The 26,250-nt window shown below is 42.3% G+C and overlaps 1 protein-coding gene across 2 annotated transcripts in view; it reads right to left on the bottom strand.

Moving 5' to 3' along the window:
- The window catches only part of DCC (DCC netrin 1 receptor), a 1,118,040-nt gene that overhangs the window by 494,633 nt on the left and 597,157 nt on the right, over positions 1-26,250 (bottom strand). For both annotated transcript variants that reach the window (XM_077282231.1, XM_077282240.1), the window contains exon 5: positions 17,043-17,179. In XM_077282231.1, coding sequence (XP_077138346.1) covers positions 17,043-17,179 — 137 coding nt within the window. The remainder of the gene's footprint in view (positions 1-17,042; positions 17,180-26,250) is intronic.

Raw genomic sequence — 26,250 nt, 5'->3', positions numbered from 1 at the left:
CCTCACAGATATGTGACTCTACTGCCTCACAGAAATGTGACTCTCCTGCCTCAGAGACATGGTGACTCTCCTGCCTCACAGACATGGTGACTCTCCTGCCTCAGAGACATGGTGACTCTCCTGCCTCACAGATATGGTGACTCTCCTGCCTCAGAGAAATGTGACTCTACTGCCTCACAGATATGGTGACTCTCCTGCCTCAGAGAAATGTGACTCTACTGCCTCACAGAAATATGACTCTCCTGCCTCACAGACACGGTGACTCTCCTGCCTCATAGACATGGTGACTCTCCTGCCTCACAGACACGGTGACTCTCCTGCCTCACAGACACAGTGACTCTTCTGCCTCACAGAGACGGTGACTCTCCTGCCTCACAGACACAGTGACTCTCCTGCCTCACAGACACAGTGACTCTCCTGCCTCACAGAGATGGTGACTCTTCTGCCTCACAGAGACGGTGACTCTCCTGCCATGATTACATACACAGGATGTCTGTATATTAGCGATGAGCGAATCTTTTGACAAATCTAATTATCCAGCTTTGCCAAGTTTTGTCAGGAAAATCCATTTGCAGAGAATCTATTCACTACAAGTCAAAAGTATTACATAACCTCCAAAGGCCGAGAAAGAAAAGTGCTGTAACTAGTGTTGAGCATTCCGATACTGCAAATATCGGGTATCGGTCGATATTTGCTGTATCGGAATTCCGATACCGAGTTCCGATATTTTTGCGATATCGGAATCGGAAGTGTGCGGTGCGTATGGTTCCCAGGGTCTGGAGGAGAGGAGACTCTCCTTCAGGCCCTGGGATCCATATTCATGTAAAAAATAAATAATAAAAATAAAAAATGTTGATATACTCACCCCTCCGGCGGACCCTGGCTCTTAGCGTTGCCTCCGTTCCTAAGAATGCAGGGAGTGAAGGACCATCGATGACGTCGCAGCTTGTGATTGGTTGCTTGAGCGGTCATGCGACCAATCACAAGCCACGACGTCATCGAAGGTCCTTCACTCTGCATTCTTATGAACAGAGGCAGACACTTGGACCGGTAACAGCCGGGGCCGTCGGAGGGGTGAGTATATCAATATTTTTTATTTTTATTCTTTATTTTATACATGAATATGGATCCCAGGGCCTGAAGGAGAGTTTCCTCACCTTCAGACCCTGGGAACCATTCCGATATTTTGTGTCCCATTGATATGCATTGGTATCGGGTATCGGTATCGGCGATATCCGATATTTTTTGGATATCGGCCGATCCAATCTGATACCGATACCTTTGCATATTGGAAGGTATCGCTCAACACTAGCTGTAACTGTAATTGAATTGCACCAGCTGTACACTGACAATGATATGCACGCTGCTGCTGACAGATATGAGTACCTCACTGGCCCTGCCTCACAGAAATGTGACTCTACTGCCTCACAGATATGTGACTCTACTGCCTCAGAGACATGGTGACTCTCCTGCCTCACAGAAATGTGACTCTCCTGCCTGATAGAAATGTGACTCTCCTGTCTCACAGATATGTGACTCTCCTGCCTCACAGAAATATGACTCTACTGCCTCACAGATACAGTGACTCTCCTGCCTCACAGACATGTGACTCTACTGCCTCACAGAGACAGTGACTCTCCTGCCTCACAGAAATGTGACTCTCCTGCCTCACAGAGTGGGTGACTCTCCTGCCTGACAGAAATGTGACTCTCCTGCCTCACATATGTGACTTTCCTGCCTCACAGACATAGTGACTTTCCTGCCTCAAGGAAATGTGACTCTACTGCCTCACAGACACGGTGAGTCTCCTGCCTCACAGAAATGCGACTCTACTGCCTCACAGATACATTGACTCTCCTGCCTCACAGACATGTGACTCTCTTGCCTCACAGACACGGTGACTCTCCTGACTCACAGACATGGTGACTCTCCTGACTCATAGACACAGTGACTCTCCTGCCCTACAGACACGGTGACTCTCCTGCCTCACAGACAGGGTGACTCTCCTGCCTCACAGAGATGGTGACTCTCCTGCCTCACAGAGACGGTGACTCTCCTGCCGCACAGATGCAGTGACTCTCCTGCCTCACGGACACGGTGACTCTCCTGCCTCACAGATACAGTACCTCTTTTATCTCACAATCACAGTATCGCTCATGTTTCACAGACACAATGACTCTCTTGCCTCAAAAACACCATGACCACTTTGCCTCACAGACATAGTGACTCTTTTAGCTCACAAACACAGTGGCTCTCCTGCCCCACAGACATGGTGACTGTCCTGCCTCACAGACGCAGTGACTTTTTTGACTCTCAGACATGTTAATTCTCTTTCCTCACAGATACCATGACTCCTCTCTCTCTCAGGAACGCTGACTCTCCTTCCTCACAGACAGAGCGACTCTTAGCTCACAAACACGGTGACTCTTCTCTCTCAAAGATAATGCTAAATACACTATTCTTCTACATTGCTGTGTTGTCACACACTATATATACAGTTTCTTCATCGTTTCATGGCATTCTCTTCCTGGTTTTGCTAATCTCTTTGCTGTGACATTCATGCACTATCTAGATTCACTACAAATTGGCTGCTGCATTCAATCCCTCAGCTTTTATATAGGCTATAATAACACTTTCTGATTGGTTGTGCTATACTACATGATAGGCATGCAAGACATCATGGGGAAGCTCAAAATGCCATGCCTAATGTAATGTGAGTTTATTCTGGTTGATGAAATCTTCTAAAATGTATAAAACTGAAGCAGCAATTTTAGACTATTAGTAATAAGCTAATTGTTCAAATTTGCCGGCCTTAGATTCAACACAAATTTGATTTGCATCAAATTTAATCACTCATTTCAAGTAAACAAATGATCTTTCATGAGAATAACCAACACATTATATTGTAGAGTCAATATCAACAATGAAAAAGGGAACCTACACCCAGTGGCCAAAAAGTGGAACTACAATTCTATTTTCAGACGTCGCACCAGTGTCTGAACAAACTGCTGCAACCCCTGCAATGGTCACCAGGTGGCGCGACACAAATACCATGCATGCTGCTGGAGGCTGCAAGAGTGTGACAGTCTATCTTTTAGATTGCTGAGACTAGTTTGTTCTTTTTATGTGCATTTGTGTTTTGCTGCAGTGAGCAGGTAGACAATCAGCCCTCTGCTGGGAGCCATGAATGGCTCTCTTCTATATAAACCCCAGCAGACCGTCTCTAGCTGGTGATTATTTAATTAGCTCAGCTAGACTTATTAGTCCCTCTGATTCTTTGCTCCTGCTATTTTGTACATCCTATTGCCCGACCTCGGCTTTCATTTTGACCACGATCTTGCCTCCTGATTTTGTTATTGACATAACTTCTCAATATTGACCCCGCGTGACTACAACTCTTGCCTCTATTTCACCCCTCAGGCCGGGAGCCCTTCTGTGAAAGCAATTTTATGGACCCCATTGGAAGACTAGATCCCTTTAAAGGAGTTAAAAGGTGAAGGTTGGGGTTTCTTTAGGAATCTGCCAAGTTTGTCCAAAGTTGCCTTTTTGATCCTGTAGCCTCTGACAGATGTAATATAGACCCATCTATCCTGCAGAAAAATGTAAGAACACAGTTACACAGTTGCTATGTGTGCCTGTTCTTTTGATTCAAGATATCCTAAAATGAATAACTTGTGATAAACAGCATAAAAAAACTGCAGCTTGTCTCCTGTCACAATAATACAATTAAATTGTATTGTAAAAAATTGGATTTCTTAAGGAAACTTGCGGAAACGGAAAAAAATGACCGTACACCCGGTGGCTAAAAGTGGAACTGCAATTCTATTCAAGACAGTTTTTTTTACTGCAGCACCACCACAGGTGACTTTAAGCATTACACCCTTTCTACTGAAATGAATGGACTGTTTGTGTGATCGATATCCATATGGGCCCTCCAAATAATGTCTACTCTGACTAATAGATGGATAATGGAGAGTCTTTCACAGGATCTCATCTTTAGCATATCAATGGCCCTTTAAAATTGTCTTTTGCTAATCTACTGAACCTGAAGTTTTATGGTTAGATTTTTTTTTATAGTCTTTTCTCCATAATGGGCCTTAATATGGTCTGGGATCACATCTAGGTAAGTCTTACAGTATTGGACTTCGGTGTATTGTCCCATGAACTATAAAACAATACATGGAGCCTCAAAAACGTCAGTCTTTTTGGAATCAATTGTTTCTCGGATCAAGCGAAGTCTAAACAGATTTTCACTGTGGGAAGCTGGGTCATTAACAATTTAGGACCGAGTTAAACTGATTTACTACCTGGGGCTAAAAGTGTCAAAACATCAGTTATATCACTTACTTTACAAAAAAGCTGACTGCAGTCCTATCGTATAGACTCTGCCGTTATCGAAAACTTTTACTACAGTCATGTGTAATCCTAAAAGTGCTGGAGTATACGGATAGCGATTAATAGGCACCAGCAGTTGTCCTCTATCTCATCCTATGTGGTCCAGTGTTCCATCTTCTCCTCTATAACCCTCCCTCCTATATATATATATATATATATATATATATATATATATATATATATATATACAGGTCCTTCTCAAAAAATTAGCATATAGTGTTAAATTTCATTATTTACCATAATGTAATGATTACAATTAAACTTTCATATATTATAGATTCATTATCCACCAACTGAAATTTGTCAGGTCTTTTATTGTTTTAATACTGATGATTTTGGCCTACAACTCCTGATAACCCAAAAAACCTGTCTCAATAAATTAGCATATCAAGAAAAGGTTCTCTAAACGACCTATTACCCTAATCTTCTGAATCAACTAATTAACTCTAAACACATGCAAAAGATACCTGAGGCTTTTAAAAACTCCCTGCCTGGTTCATTACTCCAAACCCCCATCATGGGTAAGACTAGCGACCTGACAGATGTCAAGAAGGCCATCATTGACACCCTCAAGCAAGAGGGTAAGACCCAGAAAGAAATTTCTCAACAAATAGGCTGTTCCCAGAGTGCTGTATCAAGGCACCTCAATGGTAAGTCTTTTGGAAGGAAACAATGTGGCAGAAAACGCTGTACAACGAGAAGAGGTGACCGGACCCTGAGGAAGATTGTGGAGAAGGACCGATTCCAGACCTTGGGGAACCTGAGGAAGCAGTGGACTGAGTCTGGTGTGGAAACATCCAGAGCCACCGTGCACAGGCGTGTGCAGGAAATGGGCTACAGGTGCCGCATTCCCCAGGTAAAGCCACTTTTGAACCATAAACAGCGACAGAAGCGCCTGACCTGGGCTACAGAGAAGCAGCACTGGACTGTTGCTAAGTGGTCCCAAGTACTTTTTTCTGATGAAAGCAAATTTTGCATGTCATTCGGAAATCAAGGTGCCAGAGTCTGGAGGAAGACTGGGGAGAAGGAAATGCCAAAATGCCTGAAGTCCAGTGTCAAGTACCCACAGTCAGTGGTGGTGTGGGGTGCCATGTCAGCTGCTGGTGTTGGTCCACTGTGTTTCATCAAGGGCAGGGTCAATGCAGCTAGCTATCAGGAGATTTTGGAGCACTTCATGCTTCCTGGCACCTGCTCACAGTGCCAAAACCACTGGTAAATGGTTTACTGACCATGGTATTACTGTGCTCAATTGGCCTGCCAACTCTCCTGACCTGAACCCCATAGAGAATCTGTGGGATATTGTGAAGAGAAAGTTGAGAGACGCAAGACTCAACACTCTGGATGAGCTTAAGGCCGCTATTGAAGCATCCTGGGCCTCCATAACATCTCAGCAGTGTCACAGGCTGATTGCCTCCATGCCACGCCGCATTGAAGCAGTCATTTCTGCCAAAGGATTCCCGACCAAGTATTGAGTGCATAACTGAACATTATTATTTGATGGTTTTTTTGTTTGTTATTAAAAAACACTTTTATTTGATTGGACGGGTGAAATATGCTAATTTATTGAGACAGGTTTTTTGGGTTATCAGGAGTTGTATGCCAAAATCATCAGTATTAAAACAATAAAAGACCTGACAAATTTCAGTTGGTGGATAATGAATCTATAATATATGAAAGTTTAATTGTAATCATTACATTATGGTAAATAATGAAATTTAACACTATATGCTAATTTTTTGAGAAGGACCTGTATATACACAGTGGGGAAAATAAGTGATACACTGCCGATTTTGCAAGTTTCTCCTCCTACACAGAATGGAGAGGTCTGTAATTTTATCTTAGGTACATTTCACCTGTGAGAGACAAAATCTAAAAATAAAATCCAGCAAATCACATTGTATGATTTTGACATATTAATTTTTACACAATTAAATTGCATTTTATTGCATTAAATACGTATTTATCAACCAGCAAGAATTCTGTCTCTCACAGACCTTTTCTTTATTATTATTATTATTATTTATTTGTATAGCACCATTAATTCCATGGTGCTGTACATGTGAAAAGGGGTTACATACAGGGTTATAGATATCGTTAACAGTAAACAAATTTACAATGACAGACTGGTACAGAGGGGAGAGAGGACCCTGTCCTTGTGGACTTACATTCTTCAGGATAATGGGGAAGAGACAGGAGGTCGGTGTGCTGCAGTACTGGTGGTTGGTGAGGCGGCAGCTCGGGTGGTTGGTGAGGCGGCATCGGCTCAGGTGGTAAAGGCTTCTTTAAGAAGCCTCCTACTCTGCACTCATTACCGGTATTAATTGTACCTGTTTGAACTCGTTACCTGTATAAAAGACACCTGTCCACACAATCACACTCCAACCTCTCCACCAAGGCCAAGACCAAAGAGCTGTCTAAGGACACCAGGGACAAAATTGTAGACCTGCTCAAGGCTGGGATGGGCTACAGGACAATAGGCAAGCATATTGGTGAGAAGGTCACAACTGTTGGCACAATTATTAGAAGATGGAAGACACACTAGATGACTGTCAATCTTCCTCGGTCTGGGGCTCTATGCAAGATCTCGCCTCGTGGGGTAAGGATAATTCAGAGAAAGGTCAGAAATCAGCCCAGAACTACATGGGAGGACCTGGTAAATGACCTGAAGAGCGCTGGGACCACAGTCTCAAATATTACCATTAGTAACACACTACGCTGTCATAGATTAAAATCCTGTAGGGCAAGATCCCCGCGCTAGCGCCAGCACATGTTCAGGTCCATTTGAAGTTCGCCAGTGACCATCTTGGTGATCCAGAGGAGGCATGGGAGAAGGTTATGTGGTCAGATGAGACCAAAATAGAACTTTTTCGTATCAACTCGACTCTCTATATTTGAAGGAAAAAGGATGAGCACAACCCCAAGAACTCTGTCCCAACTATGAATCATGGTGGGGGAAACATCTAACTGTGGGAGTGCTTTTCTGCAAAGGGAACAGGATGACTGCACTGTATTGAAAGGAGGATGGATGGGGTCATGTATTGCAGGAGTTTGGCCAACAACCTTCTTCCCTCAGTAAGAGCATTGAAGATTGGTCGTGGACGGGTCTTCCAGCATAACAGTGACCCGAAACACAGAGCCAGGGCAAAGGAGTGTCTATGTAAGAAGCATTTCAAGGTCCTGAAGTGGCCTAGTCAGTTTCTAGACCTGAATCCAATAGAGAATCTTTGGAGGAAGCTGAAACTCAATGTTTCCCAGCAACAGCACCGAAACCTGAAAGATCTGGAGAAGATCTGTATGGAGGAGGGGGCCAAAATCCCTGCTAACTTGGTCAAGAACCACAGGAAACATCTGACCTCTGTAATTACAAACAAAGGTTTCTGTACCAAATATTAAGTTCTGTTTTTCTACTGTATCAAATACTTATTTAATGCCATGAAAAGCAAATTAATTATGTAAATCATACAACGTGATTTTCTGGATTTTTATTTTTCGATTCTGTTTTTCACAGGTGAAGTGTACCTACGATAAAAGTTACAGCCCTCTCCATTCTCTGTAGGTGGGAAAACTGCAAAATCGGCAGAGTATCAAATACTTATTTCCCCAGTATATATACAGTCTATACATATATATATATATATATATAAACATGCATATATATTTTTTCTTTCATCTCACTACAGCCTGGTAGGCAACATTTGCAGATACAGTAAAATACTTTTTTTAATGCATCTTTCTCAGATTATTTTTAAAAATGCATAAATTACATTTCCAGGAACTTGCCCAATTTATGGCCCTTGTTCCCCAGAGTATAGTTTCACCTTGCCGCATCAGCAGACACTCATTGATCTGACCTCCAGTTCGCGGACCCCGCAGGTTTCCCCGGCACTGCTGCGCTGATACATTTTCATGACTCGCAGCCGCTGAGTGGATGCTCGATCATGCATCTCCTATCCAAACAGCTGGGAGAACAGAACCACAAAGCGCTTCTCAGTAATACCTGCATCATTACCAGCCATTTATGGGGTAATCTAGCTTTTCCTATGATTCGGTATTATTACTGTCAGTGCCATGCTAATGGACGCTGGCATGTTTGATATAATGGTCGTCTTATTCCCCCCACAGGGCCACTTATCTCTCCAATTTATAAGATGAGCCTGAGCTTGCTTTCTTTCATCAAACATAAGTTTTTTTAATGGGGCAAATAAAACGACTGCTTTATTTGCTGACTTTAGCAGTAGAATATCTTGCACTCGTCATATTTGACTCTTATATAAGAGCATAATGTACGAAAATTAAATATTTTGTACAAGGACTGTAAGGTTGTGTCAATAAATACAAAAAGGAAAAATGCAAACAGTATTCAGAGAGCAATGATAGCCTAATATGTCTGTGCCTACCTAAAGGGGCCAGTATTAAAATTACTATTCTGTTTGCCATACACACAACATTCCTAACATGACACCATTTTTTCCTCAAAGGAATCAAGAATTTGAAGGCTCTGTATTGTGGGCCCTGGTCCTCTTTTTCCTCCTGTAGTTGACATTAACAGGGATGAAGTAAAGGGATGTATCAGCAGGGAGGAAGTAAAGGGATGTATCTGCAGGGAGGAAGTAAAGGAATGAGTCAGCAGGGAGGAAGTAAAGGGATGTATCAGCAGGGAGGAAGTAAAGGGATGTATCAGCAGGGAGGAAGTAAAGGGATGTATCAGCAGGGAGGAAGTAAAGGGATGTATCAGCAGGGAGGAAGTAAAGGAATGAGTCAGCAGGGAGGAAGTAAAGAATGAATCAGCAGGGAGGAAGTAAAGGGGTGTATCAGCAGGGAGGAAGTAAAGGGATGTATCAGCAGGGAGGAAGTAAAGGGATGTATCAGAAGTGAGGAAGTAAAGGGGTGTATCAGCAGGGAGGAAGTAAAGGGATGTATCAGCAGGGAGGAAGTAAAGGGATGTATCAGCAGGGAAGAAGTAAAGGGATTTATCAGCAGGGAGGAAGTAATGGGATGTATCAGCAGGGAGGAAGTAAAGGGATGTATCAGCAGGGAGGAAGTAAAGGGATGAATCAGCAGGGAGGAAGTAAAAGGATGTATCAGAAGTGAGGAAGTAAAGCGATGTATCAGCAGGGAGGAAGTAAATGGATTTATCAGCAGGGAGGAAGTAAAGGGATGCATCAGCAGTTAGGAAGTAAAGGGATGTATCAGAAGGGAGGAAGTAAAGGGGTGTATCAGCAGGGAGGAAGTAAAGGGATTTATCAGCAGGGAGGAAGTAAAGGGATGTATCAGCAGGGAGGAAGTAAAGGGATGTATCAGCAGTGAGGAAGTAAAGGGATGTATCAGCAGGGAGGAAGTAAAGGGATGTAACAGCAGGGAGGAAGTAAAGGGATGTATCAGCAGGGAGGAAGTACAGGGATGTAACAGCAGGGAGGAAGTAAAGGGATGTATCAGCAGGGAGGAAGTAAGGGGTGTATCAGCAGGGATGAAGTAAAGGGATGTATCAGCAGGAAGGAAGTAAAGGGATGTGTCAGCAGTGAGGAAGTAAAGGGATGTATCAGCTGGGAGGAAGTAAAGGGATGTATCAGCAGGGAGGAAGTAAAGGGATGTATCAGCAGGGAGGAAGTAAAGAGATGTATCAGCTGGGAGGAAGTAAAGGGATGAATTAGCAGGGAGGAAGTAAAGGGATGTATCAGCAGGGAGGAAGTAAAGGGATGTATCAACAGGGAGGAAGTAAAGGGATGTATCAGCAGGGAGGAAGTAAAGGGATGTATCAGCAGGGAGGAAGTTAAAGGATGTATCAGCAGGGAGGAAATAAAGGGATGTATCAGCAGGGATATAAACTGTAGTTGTGTACTGTAGTGTAGTTATAAACTGTAGTTGTGTACTGTAGTTATGTACTGTAGTTGTGTACTATAGTTGTGTACTGTAGGTATGTACCATAGTTGTGTACAGTAGTTGTGTACAGTAGTTGTGTACTGTAGGTATGTACTATAGTTGTGTACTGTAGTTGGGTACTGTAGTTATGTACTGTAGTTATGTACTGTAGGCATGTACTGTAGTTGTGTACTGTAGTTGTGTACTATAGTTGTGTACTGTAGTTGTGTACTGCAGTTATGTACTGTAGTTGTGTACTCTAGTTGTGTACTGTAGTTATGTACTGTAGTTGTGTACTATAGTTGTGTACTGTAGTTGTGTACTGTAGGTATGTACTGTAGTTGTGTACTATAGTTATGTACTGTAGTTGTGTATTGTAGTTGTGTACTTTAGGTATGTACTCTTGTTATGTACTATAGTTGTGTACTGTCGTGTACTGTAGTTGTGTACTGTAGGTATGTACTGCAGTTATGTACTGTAGGTATGTACTGTAGTTGTGTAATGTAGTTGTGGACTGTAGTTGTGTACTGTTGGTATGTACTGTAGTTATGTACTGTAGTTGTGTACTGTAGGTATGTACTGTAGTTGTGTACTGTAGTTGTGTACTGTAGGTATGTACTGTAGTTGTGTACTGTAGTTGTGTACTGTAGTTATGTACTGTAGTTGTGTACTGTAGGTATGTACTGTAGTTATGTACTATAGTTGTGCACTGTAGTTATGTACTGTAGTTGTGTACTATTGTTCTGTACTGTAGTTGTGTACTGTAGGTATGTACTGTAGTTGTGTACTGTAGGTATGTACTGTAGTTGTGTACTGTAGTTGTGTGCTATAGTTGTGTACTGTATTTGTGTACTGTAGTTATGTACTGTAGGCATGTACTGTAGTTGTGTACTGTAGTTATTTACTGTTGGTATGTACTGTAGTTATGTACTGTAGTTATTTACTGTTGGTATGTACTGTAGTTGTGTACTATAGGTATGTACTGTAGTTGTGTACTGTAGTTGTGTGCTATAGTTGTGTACTGTAGTTGTGTACTGTAGGTATGTACTGTAGTTATTTACTGTTGGTATGTACTGTAGTTATGTACTGTAGTTGTGTACTGTAGGTATGTACTGTAGTTATGTACTGTAGTTATGTACTATAGTTGTGCACTGTAGTTATGTACTGTAGTTGTGTACTATTGTTCTGTACTGTAGTTGTGTACTGTAGGTATGTACTGTAGTTGTGTACTGTAGTAGTGTACTGTAGTTGTGTACTGTAGTTGTGTACTGTAGTTATGTACTGTAGGTATGTACTGTAGGTATGTACTGTAGTTATGTACTGTTGGTATGTACTGTAGTTATGTACTGTAGTTGTGTACTGTAGGTATGTACTGTAGTTATGTACTGTAGTTATGTACTATAGTTGTGCACTGTAGTTATGTACTGTAGTTGTGTACTATTGTTCTGTACTGTAGTTGTGTACTGTAGGTATGTACTGTAGTTGTGTACTGTAGTAGTGTACTGTAGTTGTGTACTGTAGTTGTGTACTGTAGTTATGTACTGTAGGTATGTACTGTAGGTATGTACTGCAGTTATGTACTGTAGGCATGTACTGTAGTTGTGTACTGTAGTTATTTACTGTTGGTATGTACTGTAGTTATGTACTGTAGGTATGTACTGTAGGTATGTACTGTAGTTGTGTACTGTAGGTATGTACTGTAGGTGTGTACTGTAGTTGTGTAATGTAGATATGTGCTGTAGGTATGTACTGTAGTTGTGTACTGTAGTTATTTACTGTTGGTATGTACTGTAGTTATGTACTGTAGTTATTTACTGTAGGTATGTACTGTAGTTGTGTACTGTAGTTGTGTGCTATAGTTGTGTACTGTAGTTGTGTACTGTGGGTATGTACTGTAGTTATTTACTGTTGGTATGTACTGTAGTTATGTACTGTAGTTGTGTACTGTAGGTATGTACTGTAGTTATGTACTGTAGTTATGTACTATAGTTGTGCACTGTAGTTATGTACTGTAGTTGTGTACTATTGTTCTGTACTGTAGTTGTGTACTGTAGGTATGTACTGTAGTTGTGTACTGTGGTTGTGTACTGTAGTTATGTACTGTAGGTATGTACTGTAGTTATTTACTGTTGGTATGTACTGTAGTTATGTACTGTAGTTGTGTACTGTAGGTATGTACTGTAGTTATGTACTGTAGTTGTGTACTGTAGTTGTGTACTGTAGTTATGTACTGTAGGTATGTACTGCAGTTGTGTACTGTAGTTATGTACTATAGTTGTGCACTGTAGTTATGTACTGTAGTTGTGTACTATTGTTCTGTACTGTAGTTGTGTACTGTAGGTATGTACTGTAGTTGTGTACTGTAGTTGTGTACTGTAGTTGTGTACTGTAGTTATGTACTGTAGGTATGTACTGTAGTTCTGTACTGTAGTTATGTACTATAGTTGTGCACTGTAGTTATGTACTGTAGTTGTGTACTATTGTTCTGTACTGTAGTTGTGTACTGTAGGTATGTACTGTAGTTGTGTACTGTAGTTGTGTACTGTAGTTGTGTACTGTAGTTATGTACTGTAGGTATGTACTGTAGTTGTGTACTGTAGTTATGTACTATAGTTGTGCACTGTAGTTATGTACTGTAGTTGTGTACTATTGTTCTGTACTGTAGTTGTGTATTGTAGGTATGTACTGTAGTTGTGTACTGTAGGTATGTACTGTAGTTGTGTACTGTATTTGTGTACTGTAGTTATGTACTGTAGGTATGTACTGTAGTTGTGTACTGTAGTTATTTACTGTTGGTATGTACTGTAGTTATGTACTGTAGGTATGTACTGTAGGTATGTACTGTTGGTATGTACTGTAGTTGTGTACTATAGGTATGTACTGTAGTTGTGTACTGTAGTTGTGTGCTATAGTTGTGTACTGTAGTTGTGTACTGTAGGTATGTACTGTAGTTATTTACTGTTGGTATGTACTGTAGTTATGTACTGTAGTTGTGTACTGTAGGTATGTACTGTAGTTATGTACTGTAGTTATGTACTATAGTTGTGCACTGTAGTTATGTACTGTAGTTGTGTACTATTGTTCTGTACTGTAGTTGTGTACTGTAGGTATGTACTGTAGTTGTGTACTGTAGTTGTGTACTGTAGTTGTGTACTGTAGTTATGTACTGTAGGTATGTACTGTAGTTGTGTACTGTAGTTATGTACTATAGTTGTGCACTGTAGTTATGTACTGTAGTTGTGTACTATTGTTCTGTACTGTAGTTGTGTATTGTAGGTATGTACTGTAGTTGTGTACTGTAGGTATGTACTGTAGTTGTGTACTGTAGGTATGTACTGTAGTTATGTACTGTAGTTGTATACTGTAGGTATGTACTGTAGTTATGTACTGTAGTTATGTACTATAGTCGTGCACTGTAGTTATGTACTGTAGTTGTGTACTATTGTTCTGTACTGTAGTTGTGTATTGTAGGTATGTACTGTAGTTGTGTACTGTAGGTATGTACTGTAGTTGTGTACTGTATTTGTGTACTGTAGTTATGTACTGTAGGTATGTACTGTAGTTGTGTACTGTAGTTATTTACTGTTGGTATGTACTGTAGTTATGTACTGTAGGTATGTACTGTAGGTATGTACTGTAGTTGTGTACTGTAGGTATGCACTGTAGGTGTGTACTGTAGTTGTGTACTGTAGATATGTGCTGTAGGTATGTACTGTAGTTGTGTACTGTAGTTATTTACTGTTGGTATGTACTGTAGTTATGTACTGTAGGTATGTACTGTAGGTATGTACTGTAGGTATGTACTGTAGTTGTGTACTGTAGGTATGCACTGTAGGTGTGTACTGTAGTTGTGTACTGTAGATATGTGCTGTAGGTATGTACTGTAGTTGTGTACTGTAGTTATTTACTGTTGGTATGTACTGTAGTTATGTACTGTAGTTATTTACTGTTGGTATGTACTGTAGTTGTGTACTGTAGGTATGTACTGTAGTTGTGTACTGTATTTATTTACTGTTGGCATGTACTGTAGTTGTGTACTGTTGGTATGTACTGTAGTTACCTACTGTAGTTGTGTACTGTAGGTATGTACTGTAGTTATGTACTGTAGTTGTGTACTGTAGTTATGTACTGTTGGTATGTACTGTAGTTATGTACTGTAGTTGTGTACTGTAGATATGTACTGTAGTTGTGTACTGTAGTTGTGTGCTGTAGTTATGTACTGTAGTTGTGTACTGTTGGTATGTACTGTAGTTATGTACTATAGTTGTGTACTGTAGGTATGTACTGTAGTTATGTACTGTAGTTGTGTACTGTAGGTATGTACTGTAGTTATGTACTGTTGGTATGTACTGTAGTTGTGTACTGTAGATATGTACTGTAGTTGTGTACTGTAGTTGTGTGCTGTAGTTATGTACTGTAGTTGTGTACTGTTGGTATGTACTGTAGTTATGTACTGTAGTTGTGTACTGTAGGTATGTACTGTAGTTATGTACTGTAGTTGTGTACTGTAGGTATGTACTGTAGTTGTGTACTGTAGTTATGTACTGTTGGTATGTACTGTAGTTATGTACTGTAGTTGTGTACTGTAGGTATGTACTGTAGTTGTGTACTGTAGTTATGTACTGTTGGTATGTACTGTAGTTATGTACTGTAGTTGTGTTCTGTAGTTGTGTACTGTAGTTGTGTACTGTATGTACTGTAGTTGTGTACTGTAGTTATTTACTGTTGGTTTGTACTGTAGTTATGCAGTCTAGATATACACACTTCAGTGTGAACAACAAGATAGGAAGAATTAAAAGAAATGGGTAGAATGTAGAGTTTTGCAAGAGCTAAGAAAAAGATACAAAATTATATAGTTTTCTTTCAAATTATAGGGTGAGAGTGAGTCTGAGTCTTTTCTGATTTTAGATTGTGTTTGAGAACAAAAGACGGGAAAAAAATCTGCTCTATTCCATTTTTAACGCCATTTTCTATATTATTGTTGATGAGAAATTTGCTCTTTTGATTTTAATGTCTTTTTTCTGGTTGTGGTTTCCACATATCGCCGAGTCTCAAATGACAATTGAATTTCTAAGGATGTAGCAGTTTATTTTTGCGGGAACCAAGCAGTCACATAATAATCATGTGAAATAGTCAATAGTCACCTTACGTAACTGTGAAAGAGAAGTTGCCAAAATATTTTAACGTTTTTGTTTTTTTTAAATTACAGTAAGTATGACGGTTCTTAAAAATGTGACGTAGCAAAAGAAAAGAAAAAGTGTGTAGATGCGCATCAATGGAGTTCACAAAGAAATTCCATACTTAAATAAAAGGCATAAAATATTGAAGGGATTGTCCAGGATTGTAAAAAACTTGAGTGCCTTTTACAAATAACAGCAAAGTGTATAAAGCTGTGGACAGGTGTGGTACTATTTTTGGAAGAAAGTTGCCATGTTTTCCTAGACAAGTCCTTTAATGTAGTTTTTCAAGGTTCGGTACCTTTAGCATTAAAGGTCTGAGCTGCAGTGTCAGCCACAGTCACATGCATATGTATGTCGTCGTGCCCTTTCCTTCTGCATATAGGACCTCCACCCATCATTCATAGCCTTTCCTGCCAGGATAACTTCTCTTACATCGACCGATTGGCACGACAGACATCATTAATGGGTATAAAAACATTTACCACTACTAGTATTGCTTCACTGCCTCTAAGCTAATAAAGTTGGCAAACATTTTTTTTGTGTGTTTCTAGACTACACCCCAACCCTGTGAAGTCCGATCCTGCAGTCATGCATTACTATCTTCCATCTGCCCCATAGTCTACTGTCTGCAGGTTAGGAAGAAGAAGAGAGTAAAGAAATGCACGACTGCAAGGTCAGACTACACAGGGTTTGTTTGTAGTCTGTTACCATGGAAACAAAGCTGTGTGCACATAAACTAAAAGTTTAAATCAAAACTATTTTCAACAATGTTTCATTTTTTTAAAAAAAAGTTTTAACTGGAGCAATAATAGAATATTGATTGGAAGAGTGAACTTGATTTGTATGAACATATCCCTTGAGTAAGTCAACAGTGGAGATTTACTAAGCTAAATGCCCTAGAATTTGGCTTTAATTTGCACCAAAACGCAATGTTACATGCTTTGTATAATATATATTATTGTGTTTTAGAAAATTTTTTATTTGCTCGGCAACAGTTATTGCTTAACTGAAAGTGGATGTGACTTCACCCGAAAAGAAGCAGGGCTTGGGTAGCAATGTCGTCGTGATCCAAAATTGTGCCAAAATTTTTAACCAAATTTTTGGCCAAAGGAACCACCACCCCAGTGATAAATATAACGCATTTAAAGACTGTTTAATTGGAAATTTAGACAGAAAATTGGATAAAATCCACAGTTGAAAAACCAACGCGTTTCGAACGGTATTATGTCATCTAAAGTTCGAAACGTGTTGGTTTTTTCAACTCTTTCTTTTATCTGCCTTATTTTTTCCATTTTCGTGTGGATTTGCCCTTATGATTTTAACGAAAATGCATTGGAGTTATTGTTCTTATCCAAAACTAGAAAAAAAAGCATGATATAAAGTAAAAGCTGAGCTAGATGAATTTAGCCGCCCATTATCAACACTCCAAAGCAGCGCAGCCTCGAAGTACGAACGTATCCGTAATTACATGTTTGAGCAATGTTGAACCTGAAATTATAAAAATAGTAAATGAATACTTTATCTTACGCCTAATGAAGAGAAAACACAAAATAAAGTAATAATTATAAGACTCCACAATGGATGTAATTATTACGCTCTGCCACCTACCCAGGATGCTGAGCTCTGCCGACGCACTGCTGTTCTCGCTTTTGTAGGAAACCAGACAGGTATATGTGCCCGTGTCATCATCCGTCACGTTAGTAATCAGCAAATTGCTGCTTCCAAGGAGAGAATATTTTCTTGTCCTGGAATATATTTTAAAAATATATATATTGTAGAGGTGAATGGAGGTCACATTACAAAAGATAGAGGGGGCGAAACACATGAAAATATAAATTTGCGAAAAAGAAGAGTTAGGTTCGACTAATACCCTTAGGTGGGTTACGTTGGAAGTTAAATAGTATCTCCAGTAGGTGGCACTCGAGAGACCTTCTTTTTTTAGGGGAGAACTAATTTGCATGCTTTTTCCCATGGATCAGTGCCTGGATCTCCTTAATGAGAACCAAATTTTTGAGCAGTTTGAAGGCACAAAACGACCATGGGGAATTCTGGAGGAATGTCCTTCCTATGGTCTACAGAGATCATCTTGAGGGTCATAAGGTCACAGCTGAGACATGCCATATCTCAGTGACCCATTACATTATAATAGACAATGTCTACATCTGGATCTTCCTCATCATCTTCATCATCATTGTTCGCCCCCTCAGACTACAGCCCTGTGACTATCTTATTGTTTATTATGCAAACACTTAACTTAACATTACAGATAAGTGAATTTTTTAAAATTCTAATTTGTCAGGCTGGCCACATTTTTCGACAAAATTTGATTTACAGTGATTGATTTGATTTACAACTAATTGCCCTGAAAAGATATGTGTAACACCCTGTGGTCTCATAGGACTGTATCAAAACCATTTTCAAGCTTTTTACAACCTTAGTAATGTCAAAGTAACCACAGCAGTAGAAAAAGAGACAGACCGCAAATCCAAAATTCGTAGAATTATCTATTGTGGCTACGGAAAAATTAGCAACACTGATCATGAGATTTTTACTTTCACATTTTGATCCACTGCCATGTTATGGAGAGCCTCTTAGTGGTTCTCTGACTTTGAAGGAACGACGCTTTGTGCTGACCACCGCTGAGTGATACCGAACCAGCAGGAGGAGCAACCAGGTGTCCCACAGAACCACACTAGTCCACAGGCACAGCACCACAGCTATAATGGCCACCATACAGCACCAATACCAAGTGACTAGATGTAAAAAAAAAATCACCTTACGTGTGTGGTGGTAATGTCAAATTGACCCTAACATATATATATGGCTATAGGGAAACAGACGGTAACTGTTTTCCTCTGCTGTGCTGTCACACACTATCTGTAATTTTTCTTCATTGTTTTTTGGTGTTCTCTCCATATCTCTATTTCTAAGCTGGGAGCTCTGACATCTCACTATTCCGATTCACCTTACAATGTATGCTGCATTCCCTGCCTCGGCTTTTAAACAGGCTATGATCGCTACTTGTGATTAACATGTGATGAGATAGCTAAAATGCATGACGAGGAAGGCCATGTGGCCATGCCTGAGGTCCTGAGAGCTTTCTCTGACTGATGCAATCTTCTGCTTTACGCAAGATGGATGGTGGCAGACATTTTTTTTTGTCATTACTAGTGTTGAGCATTCCGATGCTGCAAGTATCGGGTATCGGCCGATACTTGCTGTATCGGAATTTCCGATACCGAGATCCGATATTTTTGTAATATCGGATATCGGTATCGAAACAACATTAATGTAAAAAGGTGTAAAAGAAAGAATTAAAATAAAAAAAATCGCTATACTCACCTGTCCGACGCAGCCGGGACCTCGGCGATTGTAAGCGGCAGCGTTGTTTCTTTAAAATTCGCGCTTTTACTTGCTTACGTGAATTCCCGGCTTCTGATTGGTCAGGGCGGCCATGTTGCCGGGACTCGGACCAATCACAGCAAGCCGTGACGAAATTACGTCACGGCTTGCTGTGATTGGTCCGCGTCCCGGCAACATGGCCGCCATTAACCAATCACAAGCCGTGACGTCACGGGAGGCTGGACACGCGCTTATTTTGAAAAGCGCGCGTGTCCAGCCTCCCGTGACGTCACGGCTTGTGATTGGTCACGGCGCCATATTGCCGGGATGCGGACCAATCACAGCAAGCCGTGACGAAATTACGTCACGGCTTGCTGTGATTGGTCCGCGTCCCAGGAACATGGCCGCCATTAACCAATCACAAGCCGTGACGTCACGGGAGGCTGGACACGCGCTTATTTTGAAAAGCGCGCGTGTCCAGCCTCCCGTGACGTCACGGCTTGTGATTGGTCACGGCGCCATATTGCCGGGACGCGGACCAATCACAGCAAGCCGTGACGTAATTTCGTCACGGCTTGCTGTGATTGGTCCGAGTCCCGGCAACATGGCCGCCCTGACCAATCAGAAGCCGGGAATTCACGTAAGCAAGTAAAAGCGCGAATTTTAAAGAAACAACGCTGCCGCTTACAATCGCCGAGGTCCCGGCTGCGTCGGACAGGTGAGTATAGCGATTTTTTTTATTTTAATTCTTTATTTTACACATTTATATGGTTCCCAGGGCCTGAAGGAGAGTTTCCTCTCCTTCAGACCCTGGGAACCATCAGGAATACCGTCCGATACCTGAGTCCCATTGACTTGTATTGGTATCGGGTATCGGTATCGGATTGGATCCGATATTTTGCCGGTATCGGCCGATACTTTCCGATACCGATACTTTCAAGTATCGGACGGTATCGCTCAACACTAGTCATTACATTTGAACGGAATTGCACATTGCTAAAATTTTCCAGATTTAGCAAATTTCCTAAAAGTTTAACTAATTTTGATTGCATTGAATTGATAACCTCATCTCTATTTAAAATGTAAGTTACTGAAGCCCTTTACTTCCTCTCTGCTGATTCATTCCTTTACTTCCTCTCTGCTGATTCATTCCTTTACTTCCTACCTGCTGATTTATATCTTTACTTCCTCCCTGTTGATACATCCCTTTACTTGCTCCCTGCTGATTTATCCCTTTACTTCCTTCCTGATGATTTATCTATTTACTTCCTCCCTGCTGATTCATCCCTTTACATCTTCCCTGCTGATTTACCCACTTACTTCCTCCATGCTAATTCATCCCTTTACTTCCTCCATGCTGATTTATCCATTTAACTCCTCCCTGCGGATAACATTCCTTTACTTCCTCCCTACTGATTTATCCCTTTACTTCTTCCCTGCTGATTCATCCCTTTACTTCCTCCCTGCTGATTCATCCCTTTACTTTCTCCCTTTACTTCCTTCCTTTTGATTCATCCCTTTCCTTCCTCTCTGCTGATTCATCCCTTTACTTCCTCCCTGCTGATTCATCCCTTTACTTCCTCCCTTTTGATTCATCCCTTTACTTCCTCCCTGCTGATTCATCCTTTTACTTCCTCCCTTTTGATTCATCCATTTACTTCCTCCCTGCTGATTCATCCCTTTACTTCCACCCTTTACTTTTTTCCTTTTAATTCATCCCTTTACTTCCTCTCTGCTGATTCCTCCCTTTACTTCCTTCCTTTTGATTCATTCCTTTACTTCCTCCATGCTAATTTATCCATTTAACTCCTCCCTGCGGATTCATCCCTTTACTTCCTCCCTACTGATTTATCCCTTTACTTCCTACCTGCTGATTCATCCCTTTACTTCCTCCCTGCTGATTCATCCCTTTACTTCCTTTCTTTTGATTTATCCCTTTACTTCCTCTCTGCTGATTTATCCCTTTACTTCCTCCCTGCTGATTCATCCTTTTACTTCCTCCCTTTTGATTCATCCGTTTACTTCCTCCTTTTACTTCCTCCCTTTTGATTGATCCCTTTACTTCCTCCCTTTACTTCCTTCCTTTTGATTCATCCTTTTACTTCCTCTCTGCTGATTCATGACTTTACTTCATCCCTGCTGATTCATCCCTTTACTTCCTCCCTGCTGATTCATCCCTTTACTTCCTCCCTGCTGATTTATCCCTTTACTTGCTCCCTTCTGATTCATCCCTTTACTTCCTCCCTTTACTTCCTTCCTTTTGATTCATCCCTTTACTTCCTCTCTGCTGATTCATCATTTTACCTCCTCCCTTTTGATTCATCCCTTTACATCCTCCCTGCTGATTCATCCCTTTACTTCCTCCCTTTACTTCCTTCCTTTTGATTCATTCCTTTACTTCCTCCCTGCTATTATCAACCACAGGAGGAAAGAGACAGTTAAAGAGAAGCTTAACCCCTTCCCAATCTGTGACACAGCGTATGCATCATGAAAGTCGGTGCCAATCCGACCTGTGACCCATATGCTGTGTCACAGAATGATCGCGTCCCTGCAGATCGGGTGAAAGGGTTAACTCCAATTTCACCCGACCTACAGGGACAGGGGGAGTGGTACTTCAGCCCAGGGGGGGTGGCTTTGCCCCCACGTGGCTACGATCGCTCTGATTGGCTGTTGAAAGTGAAACAGCCAATCAGAGCAATCTGTAATATTTCACCTATGGAAATTGGTGAAATATTACAATCCAGCAATGGCCGATGCTGCAATAGCATCTGCCACGGCTGGAGACCCCGATCTGCCACCACCACCGATCTCCTCCTCTCCATCCTGTCATGTCCCATGCTCCCCTCCGTCCTCCTGTCCGCTCCCTCGTCCTCCTGTCTGCTCCCCCCGTGCTCCAACCCCCCGTGCTCCGATCGCACCCCCCATACTTACTGAGCTCCGATGTCCCTCCCAGTGTCCTCGGTCTTCTCCATGGGCGCCGCCATCTTCCAAAATGGCGGGCGCATGCGCAGTGCGCCCGCCGAATCTGCCGGCAGGCAGATTCTTTCCAGGTACATTTTGATCGCTGTCATAGGTTCTATCACAGTGATCAAAATAAAAAAAAAGTAAATACCCCCCCCCCTTTATCACCCCCATAGGTAGGGAACATACAAAAATAAAGAAATTATATTTATTTTTGTTTTTCCATTAGGGTTAGGGGTAGGGGTAGTGTTAGGGTTAGGTTTAGGGGTAGGGTTAGGGTTGCACTTAGGATTGAGGTTGCACTTAGGGTTAGGGTTGCACTTAGGGTTGCACTTAGGGTTAGGGTTGCACTTAGGGTTGCACTTAGGGTTAGGGTTGCACTTAGGGTTGCACTTAGGTTTAGGGTTGCACTTAGGGCTAGGGTTGCACATAGGGTTAGGGTTGCACTTAGGGATAGGGTTGCAATTAGGGTTGCACTTAGGGTTAGGGTTGCACTTAGGGTTGCACTTAGGGTTGCACTTAGGGCTAGGGTTGCACCTAGGGTTGCACTTATGGTTAGGGTTGCACTTAGGGATAGGGTTGCACTTAGGGCTGGGGTTGCACTTAGGGCTGGGGTTAGAATTAGGGTTAGAATTAGGGTTGCAATTAGGGTTAGGGTTAGAATTAGGCTATGTGCACACGGTGCGGATTTGGCTGCGGATCCACAGTGGATTGGTCGCTGCGGATTCGTAGCAGTTTTCCATCATGTTTACAGTACCACGTAAACCTATGGAAAACCAAATCCGCTGTGCCCATGGTGTGGAAAATACAGCTCGGAAACGCTGCGTTGTATTTTCCGCAGCATGTCAATTCTTTGTGCAGATTCCGCAACATTTTACACCTGCTCTATAATAGGAATCCGCAGGTGAAATCCACACAAAAAACACTGAAAATCCGCAGTAAATCCGCAGGTAAAGCGCAGTGCGTTTTACCTGCAGATTTTACAAAAACGGTGCGAAAAACCCGCACACAAATTCGCAACGTGGCCACATAGCCTTAGGGTTAGGGTTGGAATTAGAGTTAGGGTTGGAATTAGGGTTAAGACTAGGGATAGGTTTGGGATTAGGGTTAGGGGTGTGTTGGGGTTAGTGTTGGAGTTAGAATTGAGGGGTTTCCACTGTTTAGGCACATCAGGGGGTCTCCAAACGCGACATGGCGCCACCATTAATTCCAGCCAATCTTGCGTTGAAAAAGTCAAATGGTGCTCTCTCCCTTCCGAGTCCTGACGTGTGCCCAAACAGTGGTTTACCCCCACATATGGGGTACCAGCGTACTCAGGAGAAACTGGACAATAAATTTTAGGGTCCAATTTCTCCTGTAACCCTTGGGAAAATAAAAAATTGCGGGCTAAAAAATTATTTTTGAGGAAAGAAAAATTATTTTTTATTTTCACAGCTCTGCATTATAAACTTTTGTGAAGCACCTGGGGGTTTAAAGTGCTCACTATGCATCTAGATAAGTTCCTTGGACGGCCTAGTTTCCAAAATGGGGTCACTTGTGCGGGAGCTCCAATGTTTAGGCACACAGGGGCTCTCCAAACGCGACATGGTGTCCAGTAACGATTGGCGCTAATTTTCCATTCAAAAAGTAAAATGGCGCGCCTTTCCTTCCAAGCCTTGCCGTGCGCCCAAACAGTGGTTTACCCCCACATGTGAGGTATCGGTGTACTCAGGAGAAATTGCCCAACAAATTTTAGGATCCATTTTATCCTGTTGCCCATGTGAAAATGAAAAAATTGGGGCAAAAATAATTTTTTTTGTGAAAAAAAAGTACTTTTTCATTTTTACGGATCAATTTGTGAAGCACCTGGGGGTTTAAAGTGCTCACTATGCATCTAGATAAGTTCCTTGGGTGTCTAGTTTCCAAAATGGGGTCACTTGTGGGGGAGCTCCAATGTTTAGGCACACAGGGGCTCTCCAAACGTGACATAGTGTCCGCTAAAGATTGGAGCCAATTTTTCATTCAAAAAGTCAAATGGCGCTCTGTTATGACCCCAATGGCGAGGGTCTCAGAGGAACGTGGAAGTCTGCAGAATACAAAAATCCAGCTCATAGGGCAGTGGTAACTGGGTTGACCATATATCTACTCCTAACGCCAACACTAGAAGTAGCCGGGGATCATTCCTACGTTGATTCTAGATGACACGCGCCAGCCGGAGAATCTAGCTACCCCTAGTAGAGGAAAACAAAGACCTTTCTTGCCTCCAGAGAAGGGGACCCCAAAGCTGGATAGAAGCCCCCCACAAATAATGACGGTGAGGTAAGAGGAAATGACAAACACAGAAATGAACCAGGTTTAGCACAGAGAGGCCCGCTTACTGATAGCAGAATAAAGAAAGGTAACTTATATGGTCAACAAAAACCCTATCAAAATCCACACTGGAAATTCAAGAACCCCCGAACCGTCTAACGGTCCGGGGGGAGAACACCAGCCCCCTAGAGCTTCCAGCAAAGGTCAGGATATAGATTTGGAACAAGCTGGACAAAAATACAAAACCAAAACAAATAGCAAAAAGCAAAAGGCAGACTTAGCTGATATAACTGGAACCAGGATCAGTAGACAAGAGCACAGCAGACTAGCTCTGATAACTACGTTGCCAGGCATTGAACTGAAGGTCCAGGGAGCTTATATAGCAACACCCCTAACTAACGACCCAGGTGCGGATAAAAGGAATGACAGAAAAACCAGAGTCAAAAAACTAGTAACCACTAGAGGGAGCAAAAAGCAAATTCACAACAGTACCCCCCCCTTAGTGAGGGGTCACCGAACCCTCACCACGACCACCAGGGCGATCAGGATGAGCGGCATGAAAGGCACGAACTAAATCGGCCGCATGAACATCAGAGGCGATCACCCAGGAATTATCCTCCTGACCATAGCCCTTCCACTTGACCAGGTACTGAAGCCTCCGCCTGGAGAGGCGAGAATCCAAGATCTTCTCCACCACGTACTCCAACTCGCCCTCAACCAACACCGGAGCAGGAGGCTCAGCAGAAGGAACTACAGGCACAATGTACCGCCGCAACAAGGACCTATGAAATACATTGTGAATAGCAAACGACACAGGAAGATCCAGACGAAAAGATACAGGATTAAGGATTTCCAATATCTTGTAAGGCCCAATAAAACGAGGTTTAAATTTGGGAGAGGAGACCTTCATAGGAACAAAGCGGGAAGAAAGCCACACCAAATCCCCAACGCGTAGTCGGGGACCCACACCGCGGCGGCGGTTGGCAAAGCGCTGAGCCTTCTCCTGTGACAACTTCAAGTTGTCCACCACATGATTCCAGATCTGCTGCAACCTATCCACCACAGAATCCACCCCAGGACAGTCAGAAGGCTCCACATGACCCGAAGAAAAGCGAGGATGGAAACCAGAGTTGCAGAAAAAAGGCGAAACCAAGGTGGCGGAACTAGCCCGATTATTAAGGGCAAACTCAGCCAACGGCAAGAATGTCACCCAATCGTCCTGATCAGCAGAGTCAAAACACCTCAAATAAGCCTCCAAAGTCTGATTGGTTCGCTCCGTCTGTCCATTAGTCTGAGGATGGAAAGCAGACGAAAACGACAAATCAATGCCCATCCTACTACAAAAGGATCGCCAGAACCTGGAAACGAACTGGGATCCTCTGTCTGACACAATATTCTCAGGGATGCCGTGCAAACGAACCACGTTCTGGAAAAACACAGGAACCAGATCGGAAGAGGAAGGCAGCTTAGGCAAAGGAACCAAATGGACCATCTTGGAGAAGCGATCACATATCACCCAGATAACGGACATGCCCTGAGATAGCGGAAGATCAGAAATGAAATCCATGGAGATATGTGTCCAAGGTCTCCTCGGGACAGGCAAGGGCAAGAGCAAACCGCTGGCACGAGAACAGCAAGGCTTAGCTCGAGCACAAGTCCCACAGGACTGCACAAATGACCGCACATCCCTTGACAAGGAAGGCCACCAAAAGGACCTGGCCACCAGATCTCTGGTGCCAAAAATTCCCGGGTGACCTGCCAACACCGAGGAATGAACCTCGGAAATGACTCTGCTGGTCCACTTATCCGGGACAAACAGTCTGTCAGGTGGACAAGACTCAGGCCTATCAGCCTGAAATCTCTGCAACACACGTCGCAGATCCGGAGAAATAGCTGACAAGATAACTCCATCTTTAAGAATACCAACAGGATCAGCGACTCCAGGAGCATCAGGCACAAAGCTCCTAGAAAGAGCATCGGCCTTCACATTCCTTGAACCTGGTAAATACGAGACAACAAAATCAAAGCGGGAGAAAAACAATGACCAGCGGGCCTGTCTCGGATTAAGGCGTTTAGCAGACTCGAGATACATCAGATTTTTGTGATCAGTCAAGACCACCACACGATGCTTAGCACCCTCGAGCCAATGACGCCACTCCTCAAATGCCCATTTCATGGCCAACAACTCCCGATTGCCCACATCATAATTTCGCTCGGCAGGTGA

This window comes from Ranitomeya variabilis, chromosome 1, assembly GCF_051348905.1.
Source record: "Ranitomeya variabilis isolate aRanVar5 chromosome 1, aRanVar5.hap1, whole genome shotgun sequence".
In the NCBI taxonomy this organism is placed as follows: Eukaryota; Metazoa; Chordata; class Amphibia; order Anura; family Dendrobatidae; genus Ranitomeya; species Ranitomeya variabilis.
This window is presented reverse-complemented; position numbering and strand designations above follow the sequence as displayed.